The 21,871-nt window shown below is 44.8% G+C and overlaps 1 protein-coding gene across 1 annotated transcript; it reads left to right on the top strand.

Moving 5' to 3' along the window:
* Nucleotides 1–602: 602 nt before the first annotated feature.
* Nucleotides 603–2,901, top strand: LOC119695774 (acrosin-like). Its single transcript, XM_038124877.1, has 5 exons — nt 603–664; nt 944–1,156; nt 1,460–1,725; nt 2,006–2,142; nt 2,541–2,901. Exons 1-5 carry the CDS (start codon nt 603–605, stop codon nt 2,871–2,873), a joined length of 1,011 nt encoding a protein of 336 aa, XP_037980805.1. The 3' UTR covers nt 2,874–2,901.
* Nucleotides 2,902–21,871: the final 18,970 nt, after the last annotated feature.

Below are 21,871 nucleotides of genomic sequence, written 5' to 3'. Positions count from 1 at the left end.
TAGAATTCTTCATAGTTAGTTTCTAAAAATACCAAGAGAGCTTAGGCATTGAGACTTTTTTTTTCTTGAGGCTTCAAGTTACATTTGTTTAGTTGATTTTTCAGTGTCAAGCAAGGCAAATGAAAACCATTACTCAAATTGTTTTTAAAAATCAGAATGTGTGTTGCTTTTAAATGTTGCTGCAAAATTGGTAGGATTTTTGGATGACAAGTAAAATCTTGTATCATTGTCACAGTACTGGTACAGATTGCCTGCCTAAAGAAGCTGTGGATGCCCCATTCCTGTTACCATTTGAGGCCAGCTTGGATGGGACTCTGAGCAACCTGGTATAGGGGAAGGCATCCATGTACATGGCTGGGGTTTGAAACTAGTTGACCCTTAAGGTACTTTCCAATCCAGACCTTTCTATGGCTCTACATTGCCCTTCCCCCCTGCCTCCAGAGGCCAGCACCACGCCCAGAACATGGAACCAGTCCCTCTGTGACATCAGCTCCAGGGCCAAGGGCACTGTGGCAGTGCAAATTCTGTGGGCACTACGTTGGCAGCTGCACTGGAGGCGACAAGCTCTCTCTCCTTGCAGCTGGCTTGTGTCTCTGACCACAATGATTTTGCTGTGCATCCTCATCCTACTGGCCCTGTGTGGGCCTGCACATGGCATCTGTGGGTAAGTAGCCCCAGGCTTGACCTGAGGTGACCCAGGCAAAGGCTTAGGGGGTTCCCTGAGGATACCTGCTTGCCACCTGTGGCCATATTAGTTTCCAAAACCCTGGGCAGGAGCCTCATTATCACCAGCACCCAGGCTGCTGGCACTACTTGTCTACGGGGCTCAAGCAGAAACAGGCCGACATATGCACGCCCCAGGCAGTTCCCTGGCCCGGCTGGCTTTGCAACCAAAGCCTTGTGGAAGCCTTCTCACAGGACAATAATGACTTTCTGTTTACAGACAGACCTGTGGGCTCCGGCCCATGGGTACTTCCATCAGCTCAACGCGCGTTGTGGGTGGCACAGATGTCATGCCAGGAACTGGGGCCTGGGCAGGAATTGCCAGTCTCAATTGCTACTGCAGCCCTGAAGCGTGTGTGCATATCTGTGGAGGGACCCTCGTCAGCGCACAGTGGGTCCTCACAGCTGCCCACTGCTTTATCAACGTGACCAGGTAAGGGGGATCAGGGTACGGGGATATCTCCACACCACCTGTGTGTGCTATTCCCATCCCATTTCCTTGCAGTGTGCCTAGTGCCAGGACATTGCAGGGCCCAGCTGAGAGACAGCTCAGACAGAAGAGTGGGCTCCTGCCACTGCTTCCTTGCAGCCTCCAGCTTAACATATCTTGAGTTTACCTTCGCTCTCTGAAGACTTGTTTTCTTCTCTGCCTCAGGAAGCAGAAGGCAGGGAAGTGCTGGGCTGTCACAGCACATGATTCTACTCCCCCTCACCCCTCTCTCCATTTGCCTTCCAGCCCCCTCAGCGACTGGCTCATTGTGCTTGGGGCCACTTCATTGAGCCAACAAGGCCCTGATGTGGAGGTGCGCCGGATTAAGCGGCTGATCCTTCACGAAAAATACTCTCCTAATATTGAGCATCATGACATTGCCTTGCTGGAATTGGATAAGCCAGTCCGGTGCAGGTCCTCCATTCAGACGGCCTGCCTGCCTGGTCCTTCGGTGAAAGTGTCAGAGCTGAAAAACTGCTACATTGCTGGCTGGGGTGACAGAATTGTAAAATGTGAGTTCCCATAAAGGACCTGTGCCCTGAGGGCAAGGCTGGCACACCAGGGAGGGAGGGCTGGGGCTTCCTGACAGCAGAGGCCAAAATGAGAGCTGGGCTGTGGAACATATGCCTCTGGAGAGATGGGCCTGACCTGCTGCCTAACACCAGACAGCAGTGACACAGCAATCCAACAGCTCTCTGGAGGCAGAGCCGAGCCCTAGGGAAGGACTTCAACACACAGGCCAGGGGAATGGGCAAGAAGCTGCTGGGAACTCATTCCTTTCTCTGCTTACAGCATCAGGTAGAGATGTCCTGCAGCAGGCCAAGGTCCAAGTTGTTGATAACCAAATCTGCAACAGTAGCGAGTGGCTGCAAGGGTACATCCACGACTTCCAAGTGTGTGCCGGGCAGGGTGGTGTTGGCACCTGCCAGGTAGGAGCGTGAGTCCCCCAGTCCCCAGCAGTGTGGGCAGCCCCATCACACCACCCAAGCACATCCCAGTGCCTGTTTTCCCTGGCCAGTTGCTCTCCCAGACCCAGCTCTGCACCACTGCTGGAGCTTCCGCCCCCTTTCCCATCTCTGGGTCCTTGCTCAGTGAGCTCCAGATGCCAACCCTGAAAAATCCAAGCACAGGGAAGACAGAGACCCCCACCTTACAGGCCTCCATCCTGCTCCCAAGGGTGTCAAGGTTCTGCAGGTCCTAGCACTTGAATAGAATCTTGCTCTGCCAGGAATCCAGTTCTGGCAGGAGCTGGGAGAGTAAAGGAGCCAGATCTAACCACTTACAGGGGCACGCAAAAGCACCTTAATCCTCTCTTGCTCTGCTTCAGGGTGACAGTGGGGGACCTCTTGTCTGCCAAGACAAGCGTGCTGGCTTCTTCTGGCAAATTGGTGTGACCAGCTGGGGAATAGGCTGTGCCAGAGCTAAACGACCTGCAGTCTCCAGCTCCACTCAGTACTACTACAACTGGATCTGGTCCACGATGGGAAAGAAGCCAGCACCAGCAGTTACTCCAGCACCAGCACCAACCTACACCGCAGCCCCCCAGCCGACAGTAACTCCAAGACCAACGCAACCCTGTCCATTTCCACGTGAAAAGCTGCAGCAATTCTTTGATCTGCTGAAGGATATTTTGCGGTATCTAAAGGAAAAATTGTTCTGAGCTGCAGAATGGACCGCCTGCAGTTCAGGCTATAGTGGACCACAACAGTTTCCTTTGGAGTTACATTAATTTGAATTTCATTAAACAGAATTAAATTTTAAATTGTAAGCAAAAAAAAAAATTAAAAAAAATAAAAAAAAAAGATGTGTGCTTTCTGCTCTGAGAACACTCTCCATCCAAATGCTACTGGCTTGATAATTGCCCAAGCAGCCCTCAACTTAGGGAACCCTTCACCCTCATCTAGGAAGAATACAGTATCACACTCCCTTCTGTACAGATCAATGCCTTCCCTACAGATATTAATATATCTACAGTGGAAAAGTAGCATCTGCCACCTTAAGTCTGCAACAAGTGCAAGAAACACAACACTAGGAAAACAAGAGAATGGGAAAAAAAAAAAGTGCAGATGGTGCCCTGTCATTAAGAACGTGAAGCCCTTCTCTGCCCTAAGGATGATTTTTGTCCCTATCAGATGGTAACTGATATGGGTTTTTTGACCAATGTAGAAATCTAAGCAGTAAAGAGTTAATGCATTGCTATGCCCTAAACACCAACAGCCATGAAACAGGCAAGTTAGAACAGCATGTACCTGGAAAGGGGAGCCATATGAAGGTAAGGCAGCACTGATCTGGAGCTGAATTTCGTTTTCCAGTCCATGGTGAGCACACAACATAAAGAATAGCTTAAGTGCAGGAGAGGGGTCAAGGTGCAAGCAAGACCAATAGAGGGAGAATCAAAACCACCAAAAAACCCACAAAGACCCCCAGCCCATTTCCAGAAGGTCCAGAATACTGGGCTGCATGCGTTAACTCATTTGTATGAAGAGTGAGGAACCTAATCCCAGAATGGGGAAAACTTATCTATAAAAAATGTACCACCACAGAGGCTGGGTGGCATTCTCTCAGGACCCCGGACACCTGTTGGCTGGACCCAGGACTGCAAACTTCTTTCCTGTCCTACCTGATTTCTTTTTCCCTACTTCTTCCCTCTGTTTTTTTATTCTTTTGTTTCTCTTACTATTAGAAGATAGTGGCAAAACATATACCAATTGCCATGCTGAGTATGTTGTTTGTTAGTAAGAGTTTGTGAGGTTTTTTTGGACCCTTTTAGTTTTTGCCATTCTTTTTCATCTGTGAACATCTACCTATCTTGTTTGTTCCCTTCCACATAGAAGTGGGATGTAACACCAATGCACACACACTCCAGGGGAGATAAGAGCTGCATCTGCCTCCTCCAGTGCCAATCCCTGGGCCAAGGATCAGCTGCACATCTCACCCTCTCACAGCAGCAGTCTGTTGTGTGAGCACATCTGTTATGATCCAAATACTGACAGACACCTCTACCTGAATTAAAGCGCAGGCACCACCATGTGCCAAAGTCAATAGTATGGATTTTATTTAACAGTCAACATGAAGTAGAGAGATAGACAGAAATAGCAGAGAGGAGGGCCAGAGGGAGAGAAAGAGTGAGACAGTTAAAGTAATAAGCTATCACCACACTGGATCCAGAAAGCATACTGTTGCATCTTTCTTCACCCTGGTCTTCTTGCTGACGTGGTTCCCAAGGTGTTCAAAACTTGTTGCTGTTTATACATTTTAGCAAAAAAAAGGAATTAATGCTCATCGACTACACTCAGAGTTGATTTTCAGCACAGTTGCTGGGTTGGCTTTCTGTGTGGATTCTTTCTGTCCAGTATTAGTGCTCCTCCAGCATCTGTTTTCCTCCTGCTAGTCTGAGATAACACCCAGACAATCTTATCTCACGTTCCTCTCAGGTGGGTTAACTCACAGCCTGGATTTCACAGAGGCATGTTCAGGGAGGGGGAGGTTCAGTCGTCACAGATGAGCAGTTGCTTCTTTGGCAAGTTTGCCATGGTGGGAAAAGTCCTTCAGGGATCTTAACACATCTTGAAAGGGCAAGGAGAACATCCATTCTTTATTAGACAAGGGGGGGAATATAGTTACCAAAGATGAGGAAAAGGCTGAGGTACCTAACATCTTCTCTGCTTTAGTTTTCAACAATAAGACAGGATGCTCTCAGGACAACTGGCCTCCTGAGCTGGTAGATGGGGACAGGGAGCAGAATAACTTCCCCTGTCATCCAGGAGGATGCAGTTAGTGACCTGCTGAGCCACTTAGATGCTCACAATTCTATGAGACCACATAGGATCCATCCTAGGTTGATTAGGGAGATGGCAGAAGACCTTGCCAAGGTGCTTTCCAACATTTACCATCAGTCCTGAGTAACCAGGGAGGTGCCAGATGACTGGGTTGGCCAATGCGATGGTCATCCGAAAGAAGGGCCATAAGGAACACACAGGAAACTACAGGCCTGTCAGCCTGACCTTGGTGCCTAGTAAGGCTATGGCACAGATCACCTTGAGTGAGGTGACACAGCACCTACAGGACAGCTGAGGGATCAGACCCAGCCAGCATGGATTGAGGAGGGGCAGGTTGTGCTTGACCAACCACATATCCTTTATGACCAGCTGACCCACCTGACCATCCACCCACTGGTGGATGAAGGAAAGGCTGTGGATGTTGTCGACCTGACTTTCAGCAAAGCCTTTGACACCATCTCCCCATAGCACACTGCTGGAGAAGCTGGCAGCTCACAGCTTGGACAGGAGCACTCTTTGCTGGGTTAGAAACTGGCTGCACAGCCAGGCCCAGTGTGGAGGTGAATGGTGCTGCATCCAGATGGGGGCTGATTACTAGTGGAGCCTCCCAGCGATCAATTCTGGGGCCAGTCCTGCTGAATACCTTTATTATTAGTCTGGATGAGGGGACTGAGTCTACCATTATCAAATTTGAGATGACACCAAATTGGGTGCAAGTATTGATCTGTTAGAGGGTAGGAGGGCTCTGCAGAGGGAACTGGACAGGCTGGATAGGTGGGCTGAATCCAACAATATGAGGTTTAAAGAGGCCAGGTGCGGGTCCTCCCCTTGAACCACAACAACCCCCTGCAGCACCACAGGCTGGGGCAAAGTGGCTGGACAGTGCCTAAGCAGAAAGGGCCCTGGGGATGCTGGTTGGCAGCTGACTGAACACAAGCCAGCAGTGCGCCCAGGGGCCCAAGAAAGCCAATGGCATCCTGGCCTGTATCAGGAATAGTGTGGCCAGCAGGAGCAGGGAGGTCACCCTTCCCCTGTACTCAGCACTGATAAGGCCACACCTTGAGTGCTGTGTCCAGTTCTGGGCCCCTCAGTACAGGAAGGATCTTGAGATGCTCAAATGTGTCCAGAGGAGGGCAACATGGCTGGTGAATGGTCTGGGACACTGGTTCTATGAAGAGCAGCTGGGGGAGCTGGGGTTGTTTAGCCTGGAGAAGAAAAGGCTCAGGGGTGACCTAATCAACCTCTGTAATTCCCTGAAAGGAGGGCACAGCCACATGGGGGTTGGTCTCTTCTTCGAGACAACCAGGAACACAAGAGGACAAACTCTTAAAGTGTACCAGGGGAGGTTGAGACTGGACAGTAGGAAAAATTCTTCACAGAAAGGATGATTTTGGGCATGGGAATGGGCTTCCTAGGGAAGTGGTGGAGTCACTGTCCCTGGAGACTTTTAAAGAAAGACTGGACACGGCTCTTAGTGCTGTAGTCTGGTTGACAAGGAGGTGGTTGGTCACAGGTCGGACTCAATGGTCTCAGAAGTTTTTTCCAACCTAGTTGATTCTGTGATTCTGTGATTTGTGTTTAAGGTAACTGTGCTCTATAAGTCTCCTACAATATTTTTTGCAGCTCTGGTCATCAAGGGTGCACACGTTCTCAGAGCCCTGAGACCTGTCAGCAGGCAGCAAAGCCTGCATCTAATCTTCCTTACAGATCACCTGCACAGGTGATGCTTGACCAGCATACCCAGCTGTTGTGCACAGTGCCTGATAAGGCCATATCGGAATTTTGTCCACAGTGTTTACTTTGTAAGAAGAGAACCTCCCCCTTATAAAAATTGCATTCAATTAATGACATTTTCTGATTCAAATGTGAACTTAAAACAAAAAAGATAGAAAGAAAGGAAAAATCCAGCCTCCAGCCCTGAGATTTAATTAGAAATCCAGGACCTCAAAGGTATTGAACCACTTAATTCCCAATAGCTGTTTGTCACAGACAGGCATGTCAACCCTACATATTTTCAGAGACTATCTTCCCAGGCTCTCAGAAAAGTCACAGCTTGTCAAGCATGCCTGTAAGATCTGGAGAGCTGAATCCCTCCAGGGTGGTAGCGAGAAGGGCACTAGAGCTTGAGGAGTCAGGAGGGTATCCTACTCCAGGGGCTTGGGCATTTCTTTATTTCCTCCTTGGGACAGCAAGGGACCAAGGTTTCTCCATTTTGTTGCAGCATATGAGATACTTTGGTAGTGCCAGTGATGGGGAGCAGCTTCTCAGGACTCCCTGAATTTACCATGGAGAACAGACAAAGGCATGGGGACAGAGTGGAGCTGCTGCATTTGAGTTGCTTGCCATGATGAGCAAGAGGGTGTGGCTTATGTGATACCCTGTGGCCATGAGTTCTGCATGGGCTGCATCCTGCATTGGGCAGAGAAGAAACCAGAGTGCCCATTCTGCAGAAGATCGATAGAGTCTGTCAGGTTTTCTCTGCAGGAACAAAAACACCTAGAGAGTGTCATCACACCCCAGAAAGAGCCACCAGAGACCAGCAGCCAGGTTGGATGCCGGGCTGGATCCAGGCAGAAGGAGCTCTTGGCCTCTTGGATAGAAACAGCTGCCAGTACCTTGCAGTTGTTCCTCAATCTGCAAGGGACACTCTCCCTAGCTAAGCAGGAGCCTGCAGCAATCTCATGGTGGCTAGCAGTGAGAGCAGTCTTGTATCCCCTGTGCCTCTGTGGTCCAGATGGGTGTAGCAGAGCATCTCGCCCCAGAAGAGCTTATCTGCTGCTTTCAGCTGGTGGAATAACAGAGCACCTTGCCCCAGAACTTACCTGTTTTGTGCTAATTGGTGAAAAATTGCAATCATGGCAAGCTGTCTTGTAGAGAGTTATTTTTGCACTATGGGAGTAACACTCCCAGCTGATAACAAACATCTTGCTCTGGAAGTGACATCTGGAAAGATAAATTGGAATTTCTGATTGATAGACACCTTACCTTACAAACTATAAAAGCTACACCAAATTTTCACAAAGTGGGAAATCTTCTGCACATTCTCTGGAAATGTGTGGGATTTTCCCCCAAAGCAGGGACAGCTGATATGTTGTTACTCCTCTGAGGTTGAGTGAAAGGATTTAGTGTACACTATCATAATTTCAGTGGTAAATTACATCTGATTCCTAATCAATACTATTTCTTTTGCTAGCATTAATGTAGGTACAATAATATTGTGTACTGTTTTATGTCATGTACTAGATGAGCTTTTTGGTTTATACCATGTAGTAAGCAACTTAGATTAAGGCCTTGTTTTGGTTATCTGTTCAATAAATAATTCATTTTATAAATAGACCTGATCTGCCATGCTTAGAACTTGCAGGCCAGAGAGATTTTAGGTGTGGGCAATCTAAATTTAAGCTGTTGCCAAAAATCTGAGTTTAAGGCAGGGCTTGCCCGAAGCTCCGCTTGATGCGTGACCATGGAGAGGTCATGGTCCAGATGCTGCAGCCTCTCCTGGAGGAATACACAGAACAGCTGGTTGATGCCACTGTCAATTTCATTGTGGGCCAATGCAGTGAGGAGGCCCAGAGGCTGCTGCGCTCCCATGCTGCTGGGAAGGAGGACAACAGCCCTGAGGCCAGTTCCTGCTCCACCAGCTCCTGGGGAGGGACTCCCACCTGGCATCCAAGACCTGCCAGCAGCCCTGCAGGCTCTGACATGGAGGACCAACCCAGCACGTCAGAAGCTGCGCTCTGTGCCCTCCGCATGCTCCAGTCATCTGTGCAGATTGGTACAGAGCACGTGCAGCCCCAGAAACAGCAGGCGGAGGTGGTGCTGCCAAGTTCCTCTGCCCAGGGTGTTGCCTAATGTCAAGAAAGAAAACTCTTGTAACAGTCTTAAAATAGTCAAAAAATCCCAAGTTTTCATTGGAAGCTTCTAGGTGCCCCCATGGTCATGGGCAACCTGGCGCCAGATTTCTACAGTTTTTGTAAGTTTAACAAATTTGCGCAACAAATATTGTCCAATTAGAAGAGCAGTTGGTTAGATAATTTCCCCCTGGGTTCTGCCCCACTGAAGTTGTTCCAGAGGCTTTCTTGTTATGCCTTCCAAGTTCTAATAGAAAACACAGTGTCTTTGCTAGCCTAAAAAGCAAGACTAAACAGTGTTTCAGGAATGTGTTAGAGGTTAGTTTGCCATTCTGAAAGGTAGGGGGAAAGGGTAGGAAAAGTACAGCCATGTATTAGTAGTCTACAAATCTACAAATACATGAAAAACATATAGAAAGCAAAAATCTCTTGGCATCAAGGGCAGCAGCCACCATCCCACTGTTCCTTGTCAGGGCTGGGAACACTGTCACAGGGGGCCCTGACATCCCCAAAAGAGGAGGGCTGCTGGCCCCAGGATTCCACTGAGCAAGGAACCCACTTTGCTGACAGAACTAGCAGGGCTTCAGCACATTTTTAGACCGGAAAAAGGAAATACATTATTTCTCTCACACAGCCTTTGGCTGCTGCCTTCTCCCCTTTCTGCTGCCTTTCCTCTTCCCCTCGTGCCCCACTGTGGTTGGCATTTACCTGTTAGGGAGGCAAGCTATTGAAGAAGTTGCAGTTGCAATGAGAGCTGCAGGCTGAGCTCTGGACGGGAGCCCAAGGTAAGAGGCCATGAACTACCAGAACTGCCAACCCATGGCACAGGAAGGAGCGCACGAAGGGGCACAGGGAACTGTGGCACCAGCCTGGGGACTGGACACTGAGAACAGCAGCAGCTGAGACCCCCAGACTTTGGTGCTGTAAGGGTATGAATGCCCAGGGGTTCCTTTGTTCAGGCCCCTTCTCAGAGGCACCAGCTGGAGCTGTTGTTATTTACTCACTGCACCACGATTAAGCTATGTTAAGGACCTGGATGTCTGAAGATCTGCTATGGGAAACCTGGGCTTGAGCTGGTGAGGAATCCTGGTCTGAATGTGAGTGTGAGGGGTGTAGCTGTGACGGGGCTTCAGTCCCAGCTCAGGTGGTGTGAATGTGACTGCCAGAGTGGCTCCTGGATGGTCAGACAGGGAAGCTTCCTCAACAGCAGGGTTCAGGGCTAGATCCAGGTGAGACTAGGCTGTGAAAGGCCCTGTGGGTCTTCAGAAGCAGCCAGCTGGATAGCAGCCTTATGGGGAGAGCACCAGGAAGGGCTGCATGGCCTGGCTGGAAGATGCCTGGGCCTTACTATTGCTGGACAGGGGTCTATGTACAAATCACGAATGGGATGGGACTGCTGAGGAACACACCTCGAGCTGTTTTATTTTCCAGCATCAGTCTCATTACACAGTTAGGACAATGGGAAGATGCCATTAGCTCACATTCCAGGCAGCAGACAAAGAACTTAATGTTATAACTTACTTTAAAAGTTTTTTGACCAATCACACAAAGCAAAAGCATATTGACAGTAGTTCTATCCAACAATATAAGCACACGTACCTTTGGTTAAAACAATGCTTGCTTATTTCGAATACAATACCTGCTTGTAAGCCTTAAGATACAATGCACACAGCTCCATTATTAAGCTCAGAACTTCAGAATATCTCACTAGATATACTTTTCTGTAGCTTAGGGAGTTATTCTAGGCAAGCATTAATACACAGACCATTGTTCTATTTGTCCTTACTTTTCTACTTCTTATATAATTTTTCTGCTGACCGATCTCATAACTGCTGCTTAGCTCTAATCACAGCTCTGCAGTCTCTGAGGCCTGCCTTTTGCAGCTTTCCCAAAACTCTCTGATTTTATGGATTCCCACAATTCCCCCTCTCAATTCAACTAAAAAGAAACCTTCCTAACCATGCCGTTTTTTAACTACCTTGCGTTTCATAGCTTTACTATAGTATATCTGCTTAATATTTGCTTAAATCTTTTTTGCTTGCATTAAGCATTGCTATATTACAACACAGCAATTTTAATGCTGTGAAAGTCCAGTCAGTTCAACAGGCATAAGCCATGTCTGATAGCAATTACAATTCATTGTTCAAAAGAGTCTCGCCTGTTCCAAGGTCTTGATTCAAAACCTTCCTCCATGTCTATTCCTTCATCCACTATATCTGTAAGATATCAAGAACTCTCTGTGAATCCATTTCCTACCTCTCTCTTGTGTATGATAAAAACTTCTTTGATAGTTTTGTCCATCTTTTGTCACACTCACCAAACTATGCAAGGTATCACTACTAGTATCACCACTAAAACATCCTACACATTTAAACTTATTTTATAAAGTTCCCTTACCCAAGGTGCAAAGCTCCATTCTTGGAACAAATCTAACCATGACTCACTGCCTTCTTTAATTGGAGCTGTCAAATCTTTCAGCTTTTGTATGCTTCTGTGGATGGATTCAGAATGATCAGACAGGTTCATACAACACAATCCTTCAAACTCCTCACAACTCCTCCGTGTCCATGTGCCAGTAAAAGAAAATCAATTGCTCCTCTCTTTTGAAGGGTAGTATGCCTAACACTGTTAACATCAGTCAGCATATCACTGACTGCAGTGGATGTGGCATTAGTTTGTTTACTCAGCCAACATCCAACCCAATCTAATTGTTTCAATGCCATTGCTGAAGCCAGTTGGGGCAAAAACAAACCTGCCGACATTCTTTTTGCAGTATTCCTAGGCATGAAATCACTCTTACAGTTCTCATCATAGTGATGAGCAGATCTTGCTCCCCTATGTTTCTTCTTAATGACTGCTTTAGCAGTAGATGCTTTCACAGTGAGCATTCCAATGCTACATGGGCCACCTTCAAGGCATAAGAGGATGCACTGCCAAGCCCTATCTCCACAAATGAACCAACATCCTTTCGGCAACTGTCGTGGATATTGCTCAGCCTTGGAAAGCACATCCCAACTGTCTGAATAATTACACCAAAACCTTGAATTTCTGTATACAAAATGATGGGGAGTAACATTGTACTTCGGAGGATCACCTTCTTGCCAATCATTAGCTGTAAAATAAAGCAAAAATCCATTGTTAAAGAACCAAGGATTTATAATTCTTGGGGTTCAGATATTGCTTTGGGAAGTTCTTTGGCCCAAATGTTCCAATCCAATACAGGATTGCTCACATTGTCAATTTCACCAGGCTTACTATTAAATTGCTTTTTGATCAAAGGCAAATCCTTTACTGGCACACTGACTAGACAGGCTGAGAAAGGTTTTTTCTGGTTCTGAATTAGACAAATATATGGTATCTGAGCCTGCTGCCTTGGCTAAGGTCACCCAAATATTTGGTTTTGGTTGTTCCACAGGCAAATCTGCACTACAAGAAACAATTAAAACCAACCAACACTAGCATATCATTCGATTTTGCTCCATCCTTTTCATGAGCCAATTCTTGGCAAAAAATCCTCCCATATATATAAATTTAAAAACTTTGCTTTTGACCTTTTAAAAAAAATCACCTTTGAAAATCCAGTAGAGGGGATCTATAACATAACAGAACAAAAACCACTCTTTTGCCAAAAAGTTTCTACGAAACCAACAAATGACACATTTATAAATAGCATAAAATCAGAGTTTGCAGGTTCCACTGATGAACAAGGAACATCAGGTGTGACCCGTGATCCCTCTGTTTGGATCATGTGTGCATACTTGCTTCTACGGTCTTGGACTCATCAACACGTTCTGGGGTGTGATATGGTTTGACGTTTTTGGCTGGGACACACTTAATTCCTGCACCTGTAGAGACAGAAGCATACCCTTTGCCCCAAGTGATTAATCAGAAAGGACCTTCAATTTGCCCTGTCTCAGGGTTTCTAGTTAAAACAGGGGGAGTTTTTTTCAGTTTTGCCTGTGTGTTATTTGAAAAATGCCTAAAAATTGGTGGATCAGGTTCTGCAACAGAGCTGTTTAAGAAATTAAAAACATAAAAAGCTTTGTTCAACCTCATCTGTGGTGTGACCTCTACTTCCCTCTACTGTTGATCAAGAATGTGTTTTAATGTTTGATGTGTCCTCTCAACAATTGCTTGACTTGTGGTAGAATGAGGAATACTAAGGATGGGATGAACACCCCATTCTTTTAAAAATGTGGCCAATTTTTGAGATATATATGTGGCACCATTGTTAGTTTTTACTTCTTGGGGCACATCCAATGAAGCAAAAGCTTGCAAAAAATGTTGACAGGCATGACTACCTGTTTCACCTGTGTGAAGAGAAGCAAAAACTGCTCCAGAGAACGTGTCCACTGAAACATGAATATTTTTAAATACACCAAAGGAAGCATATTTAGTGATATCTATTTGCCATAACTGCAGGCTTTGCAAACCTTGCGGGTTGACCACTCCTGTAGAAACAGGAGGCTGCACAAGCTGACAGTCAGGACAAGTACTAATGTAATGACAGCCTTAGCTTGACTTTTGGAAATTTGAAACATTCATACAAGTGCTTGCATGTTTTGGTGAAAAAAGGCATTACTCAGTTTTGCTTGTTTAAAAATGTTTGGCAAAGTGTTTGAAATAACCATTGTCGGTTTGTCTGCTCTCATGTTTCCTTCCACTAAAAATCCAGGAAGCGAAGAATGAGCCCTGATGTGAGAAACAAAATATGGATTAGTTCTATATTGCAAAGTTGTATAAAGACATTAAAGCCAATGACATAAAGTGTCATTACCAACATTCTTTAAAACTGATCCTTTTATTCTTTTAACCACATTAGCAACATAAGCAGAATCTGTAATTAAATTAAAAAGTTGTGGAAAGAGCTGAAAAGCCCGAACCATAGCAGCAAGCTCAACAATCTGAGGAGATCCTTCTTTTATCTGAATATCTGATTCCCAAGATTTATTTGTTTGGTTCAACCAAGTTACAACTGGTTTATGACTTTTGCCAGATCCATCAGTGAAGAGACTTATTGCATTTAAAGGTTCTTCACTTAATATAGGTTTCTCTCTAAAACTCAATTTTGCCTGCAACAATTTCTGACCTGGGTAATGAATGGAATAAATACCTGGGAAGTCTAACAATGCATATTGCAAATCATCAAAATTTTGCATTGCCCAATCAAGTTAATCTTTTTTCAATGGTAAATAGATAACTGCAAATTCTTGACCTGCTAAACTTGAAAATCTGGTTGTGGCCTTAATTACAGTTTGTGCTATCATCTCCAAAGTGGTAAAAATAGTCTTTGGAAACCTGTAGGGAAGAAAAACTCATTATATTATCAACAAAGGGCTTGTCTCAGAAGGGTTCCATTGAAAAATGAGACCACAAAGTTGCATTTCTTCTCCTAAAATTGCAAAAAAGAAAGGCTTTTCTGGAATACAGTGATGCGCTTGTCTTCTTTGGAGAGCTTCCATGACTTTGTCAAGGGCTGCATGAACTTCAGGTGTTGGAGTTCTAGGAGAATTGACGTTGCAGCTTCTTCTTAATAAATTAAAAAGTGGACCCAGTTAATCATTGGCAATTCCCAAAACAGGTTTGTCCCAATTGATTTCTCCCAGAAGCTGTTGTAAATCTTGTAGATTGCTGACACAGGTCTCGAGCTGTATCTTCTGCAGTGTAATTGTTTATTCAGTCATCTTCCATCCCAGATACTTTCAGGGTGGAACTTCTTGAATTTTGGTTATAGAAATTTCAAGTCCAGCATTTTGGATTTCAGTAACAAAACTAGCATGAGTTTGCGCTATCTCTGCCTGCGTTGGAGCTGTGATGAGCAAATCATCCATGTAGTGCAGAATCATGGATCTTGGATGCTTCTGTCGAACTGGAGACAAAACTTGTGCAACAAAACATTGGCAAATTATAGGCAAATTCTCCATTCCTTGAGGCAATGATTTCTAGTGGTATCTCTGCATGGGTTCTCTTCAATTGATCACTGGAACTGAAAAGGCAAATCCTAGAGCATCACTGGGATGAAGTGGGATGTGGAAAAAACAGTCCTTTAAATCAATGACAATGAGAGGCCAGTGTTTTGGGATCACTGATAAAGAAGGAAGTCCAGACTGAAGAGGTCCCATGTCCTCAATCACTCCATTGATCTTCCTTAGGTCATGAATCAACCTCCAGAAGTCCTATGTCTTCTTATGGAGGATGAATATGGGTGAATTTCAGGGACTGTTTGTGGGTGTGATGTAACCTTGTTGTAATTGTTCCTTTACCAATCTTTTACGGATATTTAATTTTTTTCTCTGTAAAAGGCCATTGATCAATCCATACAGGATGATCGGTTTTCAGGTTTAGCTTTAAAGTGGTAGGTTTTCACATGGTTTCCATCACAGTCCCACTTTCAGTTTTGCTCCCCATTGGGACAGGAAATCTCTCCTCCAGACGGTGAGAGGCTTCTGAGCAACAAAAGGATGCACTGTTACTGTCTTTCCTTCAGGACCTGTAATGTTAATCATGTATGCACTTTGCAAACACACAGTAGCACCTCCAATCCCTGTGAGGGGACCTGCAGGAGCTACCAAATCCCAATCGCTGGGCCAAAGCATGTGAGAAATTACAGTGACATCTGCACCAGTATCCGCCATAACTATAATGTAAATTGTTTTACCACAGTGAGTTAGGCTGCAAGTCAATTTTGGTTGGCTGTGTTCTAAACATTGCACCCAAAAGACCTCAGGACCTGAGGTTCCAAATGGCACAGACATAACTGAATTCTCTGGAAAGTTGTTTTGCTTGTGTATATTTATGGGTAAAAGAAATGCAATAGCTATAGGTGGTTTTGGTGGAATTACCATAGGAACATTAAATGCAAGAGCTAAAATTATTAGCTCTTCATTAACATTTAATGAAACAACAGCTGGAAGTACTGAAAGTCCAAAAATTTTGTTGCTATCCTTGCCTATAATCAAAAGATCTTGTCTTTGTTGAAAAAAATCTGATAATTCCAGTAGAAATACTTTCACAGCAAAAATTATTTAAAAGGTGTATCAGTTTTGAGGAGGCCAATTCAAACCTTGTGCCAGAGGTATTGAGCTGGGACCATTTGACAAATGGTTGATTGAAGGATAAATGACTGAGGTACCAATACCATTTGACTGGGTAATTGACTGTAAGGAGGTACCACTACTTGTGTCGAGGCACGGTGGTAATCTGCGCTCTTTTTTGAGTTTAACGACAAAGGTTTGCCATCGATGTCAAATTGAGAATGACAGTGCCTAGCAAGATGCCTCCCTTTCTGACATCGAAGGCAAATAGAAAGTTGTTTATGTTGGATTGCTGTTGTATGACAATCCCTTTTAGTGTCCTGGTTTGCAACAAGAAAAGCAACAAGCCTTTTTATCAGAGTCCAACTGTACAGTACCAACAGATTTTTCAAAAATTTTTGTTTGTATTTCTAGGGCTTTTTCAAGCTTTTCCATTTGTTGACCCAAAATTTCTCCCAAAGCTTTCCCCAACCTTTCTTGAAATTCTGCAATCTGCTTTCCAAAAGCATTGACTTGTACATTAACAATATGTTGTGGAGAAGTGAGCTTACTGCAAGCTGTTAGCATCTGTGTTACAGTTGGAGGCTGAATAGGTAAAGTTAAAATAATTTTTCTACATTCTTTATTAGCATTGACAAAAGCAAGGTTTTGAATAATACAGGAATGAGCTTGTTCATCTGGACACTGTTTTTCGACAGCTTGGGTTATTCCATCTAGGAAAGAACCAAAGGGTTCCAAATCACCTTGTCAGATAGTAGTGTAAGCATTTACATGGGTACCAGCTGGCTCAACTAAAAGTAAAGCTTTTCTAGCAGCATTTTTAATATCTGTGAGTATAGGCCAAGGCAATTCCACCACCTGATTTTCTGGTTTATGGAAAGGTGGATCACCTGCTAGTTGGGTAATATCTATATTCTCATAAGGCGTATTTTCATATTTTTCAACCAATTTATTAAGAAGCTTTTTCCATTGTGATTTCCATAAATGATATTGTGAATTGGTTAAGATCAGGGAAGCCACATTTCGACAATCAGCAGGGACTAAGTCATAAGAATTGAATATACTTTCCAACACAATATTAAAATAAAATTAAGAGAACCCAGTTTCTTTCAAAGCTTGACGGAGTTTCTTTATATCATGGTGAGAAAGAGTTTCATATTTACATCATTACGACAATATCTTACAGGTGATGCAAGGAGTTGTTTCTTTGAATCCAAATCTTTTCCTAAATTTTGAACAATATTAGACCAATTGCGTAGTTGCAATGGAGGATTTACCTCTGATTTAGACTGTGTTTTGTTTTTCCCTCTCATCACTCCTGTATCTGATACAGAAGAACAGGTAGTGTTGTTACAGCAATCACCTGTCCCAGGAACCCTGACAAGAAGCTCCAAGTTCTTGGCAGTAATGTCATGGCAGCAACAAAGTTTCCTGGGAGCTTTGCCAGGAAGGGTGGAGGAGGAGAGCTCCACATTCCTAATAACCCCACTACTGCTGGAGGTAGTGGCTGAGGAATATGTTGTATTGGTTACAGGAAAAAAGCCAGAGCCTGTTAAATCACGTCTCAATTCACCAAATTGTATTTTTTCAGATGCATACAAATCGGCCTGCTTTCCAGCTGCAGATGCCTAATTTGTGGCCCTTTCCTGAGGCCCCGCCCATGGGGACTCAGCTGGAAAACTGTCAGCTCCGAGCTGCAATCTCGGCATGCTTTTCTCCCACCCAGCAGCAAATGAAACAGGTTTCAAGGCTTCTAAATGAACTTTCTGTGTCTGCACAGAAACCTTCCTGAGCTCTCCCGCCTCCACCCCATCCATCTCTCCGGGCAAAGCCATCCTGGCCCTGCCCCAACCCCTGGCTGCTGCCCGCCGCCTCTGTCCTCCCCCCTGCCTGCTTCTCTGCAGAGAGAGCCAAATCCAAAGCCCCCCCCCCACCAGCTGTAACTGGAGGTTGGGGTGCTAAAAGCAGTGAAAATCCTGGAAGAGGCTTGGGAAAGGAATCTATACGAAAAGAATTCGTAGAACTGCAAAGCAATTGGGGTGACTTCCTGGAAAGGGGAAACTGTGGCAGGGGTGACCCCCACAGCCCCTCGGCCAGGCAGAGCAGATTCAGAGTCTCCCTCGGCAGACCCTGCCGGCACAACTTCAGAACAAGATCCAGCTGCAACTTGTTCAGAAGAGGAGCAGGGCACAGAAACAGCAGCCCCTGTTTTGCAAAGCTTCACTAAACTCTCATCTCCCAGACCTGTTTGACTCCTAGCCTCCCCAGAACACAATCCCTGACCCCCCAAATTCTCGGAACACAACGAAAATCCTGAACGCTTTCCCGGGAACTCAAGAGGTGGATAATTTCCAGGAGGAATGGGAGGACGCCTGGCTGCAGCATCAGTGATGCAGGGAATCCCAAAAGAAATGGAGGACACGAACAAAGCTGGAAGCTGATCTAATTCCGCCTTCCTGGGGTTTGGAGTGCTGTTCACGTTGCCTATGGAAATCCTGGACATGCCAGAAGAAGTGAAGGAGCCCTGAACAAAACCCAAGATCCCCCCAGAAGAGGACGAAGACCCAGCACCACTCAGAATTAAAGTCTCAGAACCAGGTGTTCTGTTTTGGTGTTTGAGAAAGTCTCTATTGTGATCATTCTGTTTAAAGCTCTCCATTAAAGTTCTGGAGATAGGCATTAGTTTGACCAAAGTCTCTTCCTTTTTGAGAGAGACTAGACTGTAAATTTCCCAGGTTATCTGGTCCCAAAAATCAAAGGTAAAAGCAGACTTCAAGTCTGTATTTTGAGTATTCGCTTTTACCCAGATTAATAAGTCTTTCAGTTCATGTTTTGAGATGTCGGAACGTCCTTCATCCTGTAAAATTGTCTCAGGCTGATAAAAGATGTCCCATTCTGTTTTAGATAGACGGTTTTCCATATCGTTGCCCAGGAGCCCCTAGAGTTGCTACTTACTACTTACAAGGATATCAGCTACAGACGATGAAGGGAATGATCCATTCCTCCTATTAACAGCCTGGGCCTCCGACAACTGCACTGTCCATGGTCTTTTTTATTCTTCTAGTCCAAAAATCCTCCTCACTGAGGAGCACCATTTATTGCCAGGCAGGGGTCTAAGTACAAATCACAAATGGGATGGGACTGCTGAGGAACGCGTCTCGAGCTGTTTTATTTTCCAGCATCAGTCTCATTACACAGTTAGGACAATGGGAAGATGCCAGCAGCTCACATCCCAGGCAGCAGACAAAGAACTTAATGTTACAACTTACTTTAAAAGTTTTTTGACCAATCACACAAAGCAAAAGCATATTGACAGTGGTTCAATCCAAGCACTATAAGCACACGTACCTTTGGTTAAAACAATGCTTGCTGATTTTGAATACAATACCTGCTTGTAAGCCTTAAGAAACAATGCACACAGCTCCACTGTTAAGCCTCAAACTTCGTAATATCTCTCTAGATATACTTTTCTGTAGCTTAGGGAGTTATTCTAGACAAGCATTAATACACAGACCATTGTTCTATTTGTCCTTACTTTTCTACTTCTTATATAATTTTTCTACTGACAAATCTTATGGCTGCTGCTTAGCTTTAATCACAGTTCTGAGGCCTGCCTTTTGCAGCTTTCCCAAAACTCTCTGATTTTATGGATTCCCACACCTTACCTCTCATTTGGAAATGTCAGCCAGCCCATGACTCAGATTCCTGATCCTCCCTCAGACCCTCTTCTGCACAGCAGTGTTTTCAGAGTTGGTGAAGTCCAGCAGCACCTGGGAAAAGAGAAGCTGCAGATGAGTCCTAGGAGCAAACACCCACTCCAGCAGGAGCAGCGTGACTCCACTCCTGAGCAAGACTTGCATGGTCCCTTAAGGGTTCCCCTGACCTTGACCAAAGTCTGGGTGGGCTCCTGCTCCAAGAGTCCCTCGCAGGCCTGGGACAAAGGCTCCAGGCCAACCCTCCTGCAAGGCAGATGCCATCTTCTGCGGCCACTGTACTCTGAAAGAGCTTGGTGCCAGCCCCTGATGCTTCCCCAGGGGAATTGAGCACCCTCCCCACAGCACATTGCCAAGCACACTGGGCTGGGGACCCCTCACCCTCCTACCTAGGATGAGGAAGAGCCCTGTGGTGCCCACTTTTTTCCCTGGCCAGAACTCAAAGACGAAATTCAGCACCTCATTGACTCTGGAGGCTAGAGAGGTGAGCATCATTGCTTCCAGCATCGTGTCCACGGCTCTCAGGGTCTGCAAGGACGACAGAGAGTGATGGCAGTGATTCTGCTGCTCCTTCTCACCCTGGAAGACTCATCTGAACTCTCAGGGACAAGACAGGATGCACATCCTGTCTGGGACAGAGACATAGGCAGAGAGTCTGCTGACTACACATAAATATATAAAAATCAATTTCAGTTAAAAAATTTAATTTATTGCAGATTGCTACAACTGTACTGTCTATATGTAAGCATGCAAATATCAGTATATGTATCTAAATATCCATATACCTCTGTGTAAGTACAACAACATAAAACACATCTATAAGTATAACTATATAGAGAGGGATCCCAGGTAGTCCATTTTCACAGGCTTTCCCTCATTAGCTTCCTCCTATGCAGAGCAGCCCTTCTGGAAAGGTTCAGCAGATGGACATCTAGGAAGCAAAGGGAACATTGAGTCAACACTGGACCTAGTTTATGTCTCCCTTGGCAGCATACCTAGCAATTTTATCAGAGACTATAAAACATGGCCCAAAAGGCAGGTTCTCCCCTGGGAATTTGAGGCCTCTTGTTTAAAGAACAGGAATTCTTCCAAGTTTTCAAAACTTTAAAGTTTTGAAGTACCCAATAAAACCTGCAACACTAGCAGTGTAAATGGCACCCACAAGAACTTTGAACAGAGATATTCACATCTCATGAAAAGAACTCCAGCCTTGCTACTTCTCTGTACTGACAAAAAGACCTCAGTCCTTACTTAAATGGTAGAAACTGATGGGCATTGTGAGATGAGTTATTAACTAACATTGTTACCTGCGATCAAGAAACTATCCTTTGAAGTGAGTAACAGCTCCTTCAACTCTACCATCAGCTCTTGGATCAACTACTCTGATGTCCCCTTTCGGTAGAAGTCAGGCTCAGAGCAGCTGTCTCAGTCATCTCTAAAAACATGCAGACTGTCTCTTACCAGGGGTCTTTGGCTCAAGGGAACTGTTTCCCACAGCTTGTGTGTTGTCAAGTGAAGCTCTCTCTTCCACCACAATGTTACAGGCTCAGTTCCTGAAGACTCACACTGACCCAAAATATTCTTCTTAAAATAATAAAAAACAAAAAGAAAAAAGAAGCAAACCCCAAGATCACTTGTTATTTTCTTGTAATCATTTTTGGGACACAATAATAACTGTTCTTCTCCACCGTGGAAAGACATGTAACACAAGGTTAACACTGTTAACATGGCAAGCCTTTTAAATTCAGATGTTTGACAAATGGAAACTCAAAGTCTTACAAAATACCTATCAATCAAAGCACAAAATAAAAAAAAAAACACCAGAATACAGCAAGTAAGAATACACATCCTCACAGTCTGAACTTTGCCCTTGCTTATGACACTAGCTATAGGAAACAAGAAGAAACCCAGAGGGAGAAATCAAGGTGCCTTCCTCATTATCATTAGACTTACACGTGTGTAATTACTTCTGAGAGATCTTGCTCAAACCACTGCACAGGTCTGTGTGGTGCAAAACTACATTTATGAGCCATACATTTCTGGCTGTGAATCCCACCCCACCTCTTCCAATTACTAAGCCTAATTACCAATTAATAATTACATTTAATAATTATTAAATTATAACATGTTGCTTGCTTTTTGGAGCTCTTCTCTCCCACTCCATATGTATTTTGTAGGGAACTGTTTACTGCATGGGTATGTTTCCACTATTATGTGGCAAAAATCCATAGGGTTAAAAAACCTCATAAAGCTAGACAACCTAGTTAAGCTTCTGTTCCAC

The sequence above is a fragment of the Motacilla alba genome, chromosome Z (genome assembly GCF_015832195.1).
Source record: "Motacilla alba alba isolate MOTALB_02 chromosome Z, Motacilla_alba_V1.0_pri, whole genome shotgun sequence".
NCBI classification, from domain to species: Eukaryota; Metazoa; Chordata; class Aves; order Passeriformes; family Motacillidae; genus Motacilla; species Motacilla alba.
This window is presented reverse-complemented; position numbering and strand designations above follow the sequence as displayed.

Coding starts and splice junctions, on each gene's coding strand:
- LOC119695774 (XM_038124877.1), top strand. CDS start 603: ATGATTTTGCTGTGCATCCTCATCCTACTGGCCCTGTGTGGGCCTGCA. Junction 665..943: donor CCTGCACATGGCATCTGTGG/GTAAGTAGCCCC, acceptor TTCTGTTTACAG/ACAGACCTGTGGGCTCCGGC. Junction 1,726..2,005: donor GGGTGACAGAATTGTAAAAT/GTGAGTTCCCAT, acceptor CTCTGCTTACAG/CATCAGGTAGAGATGTCCTG.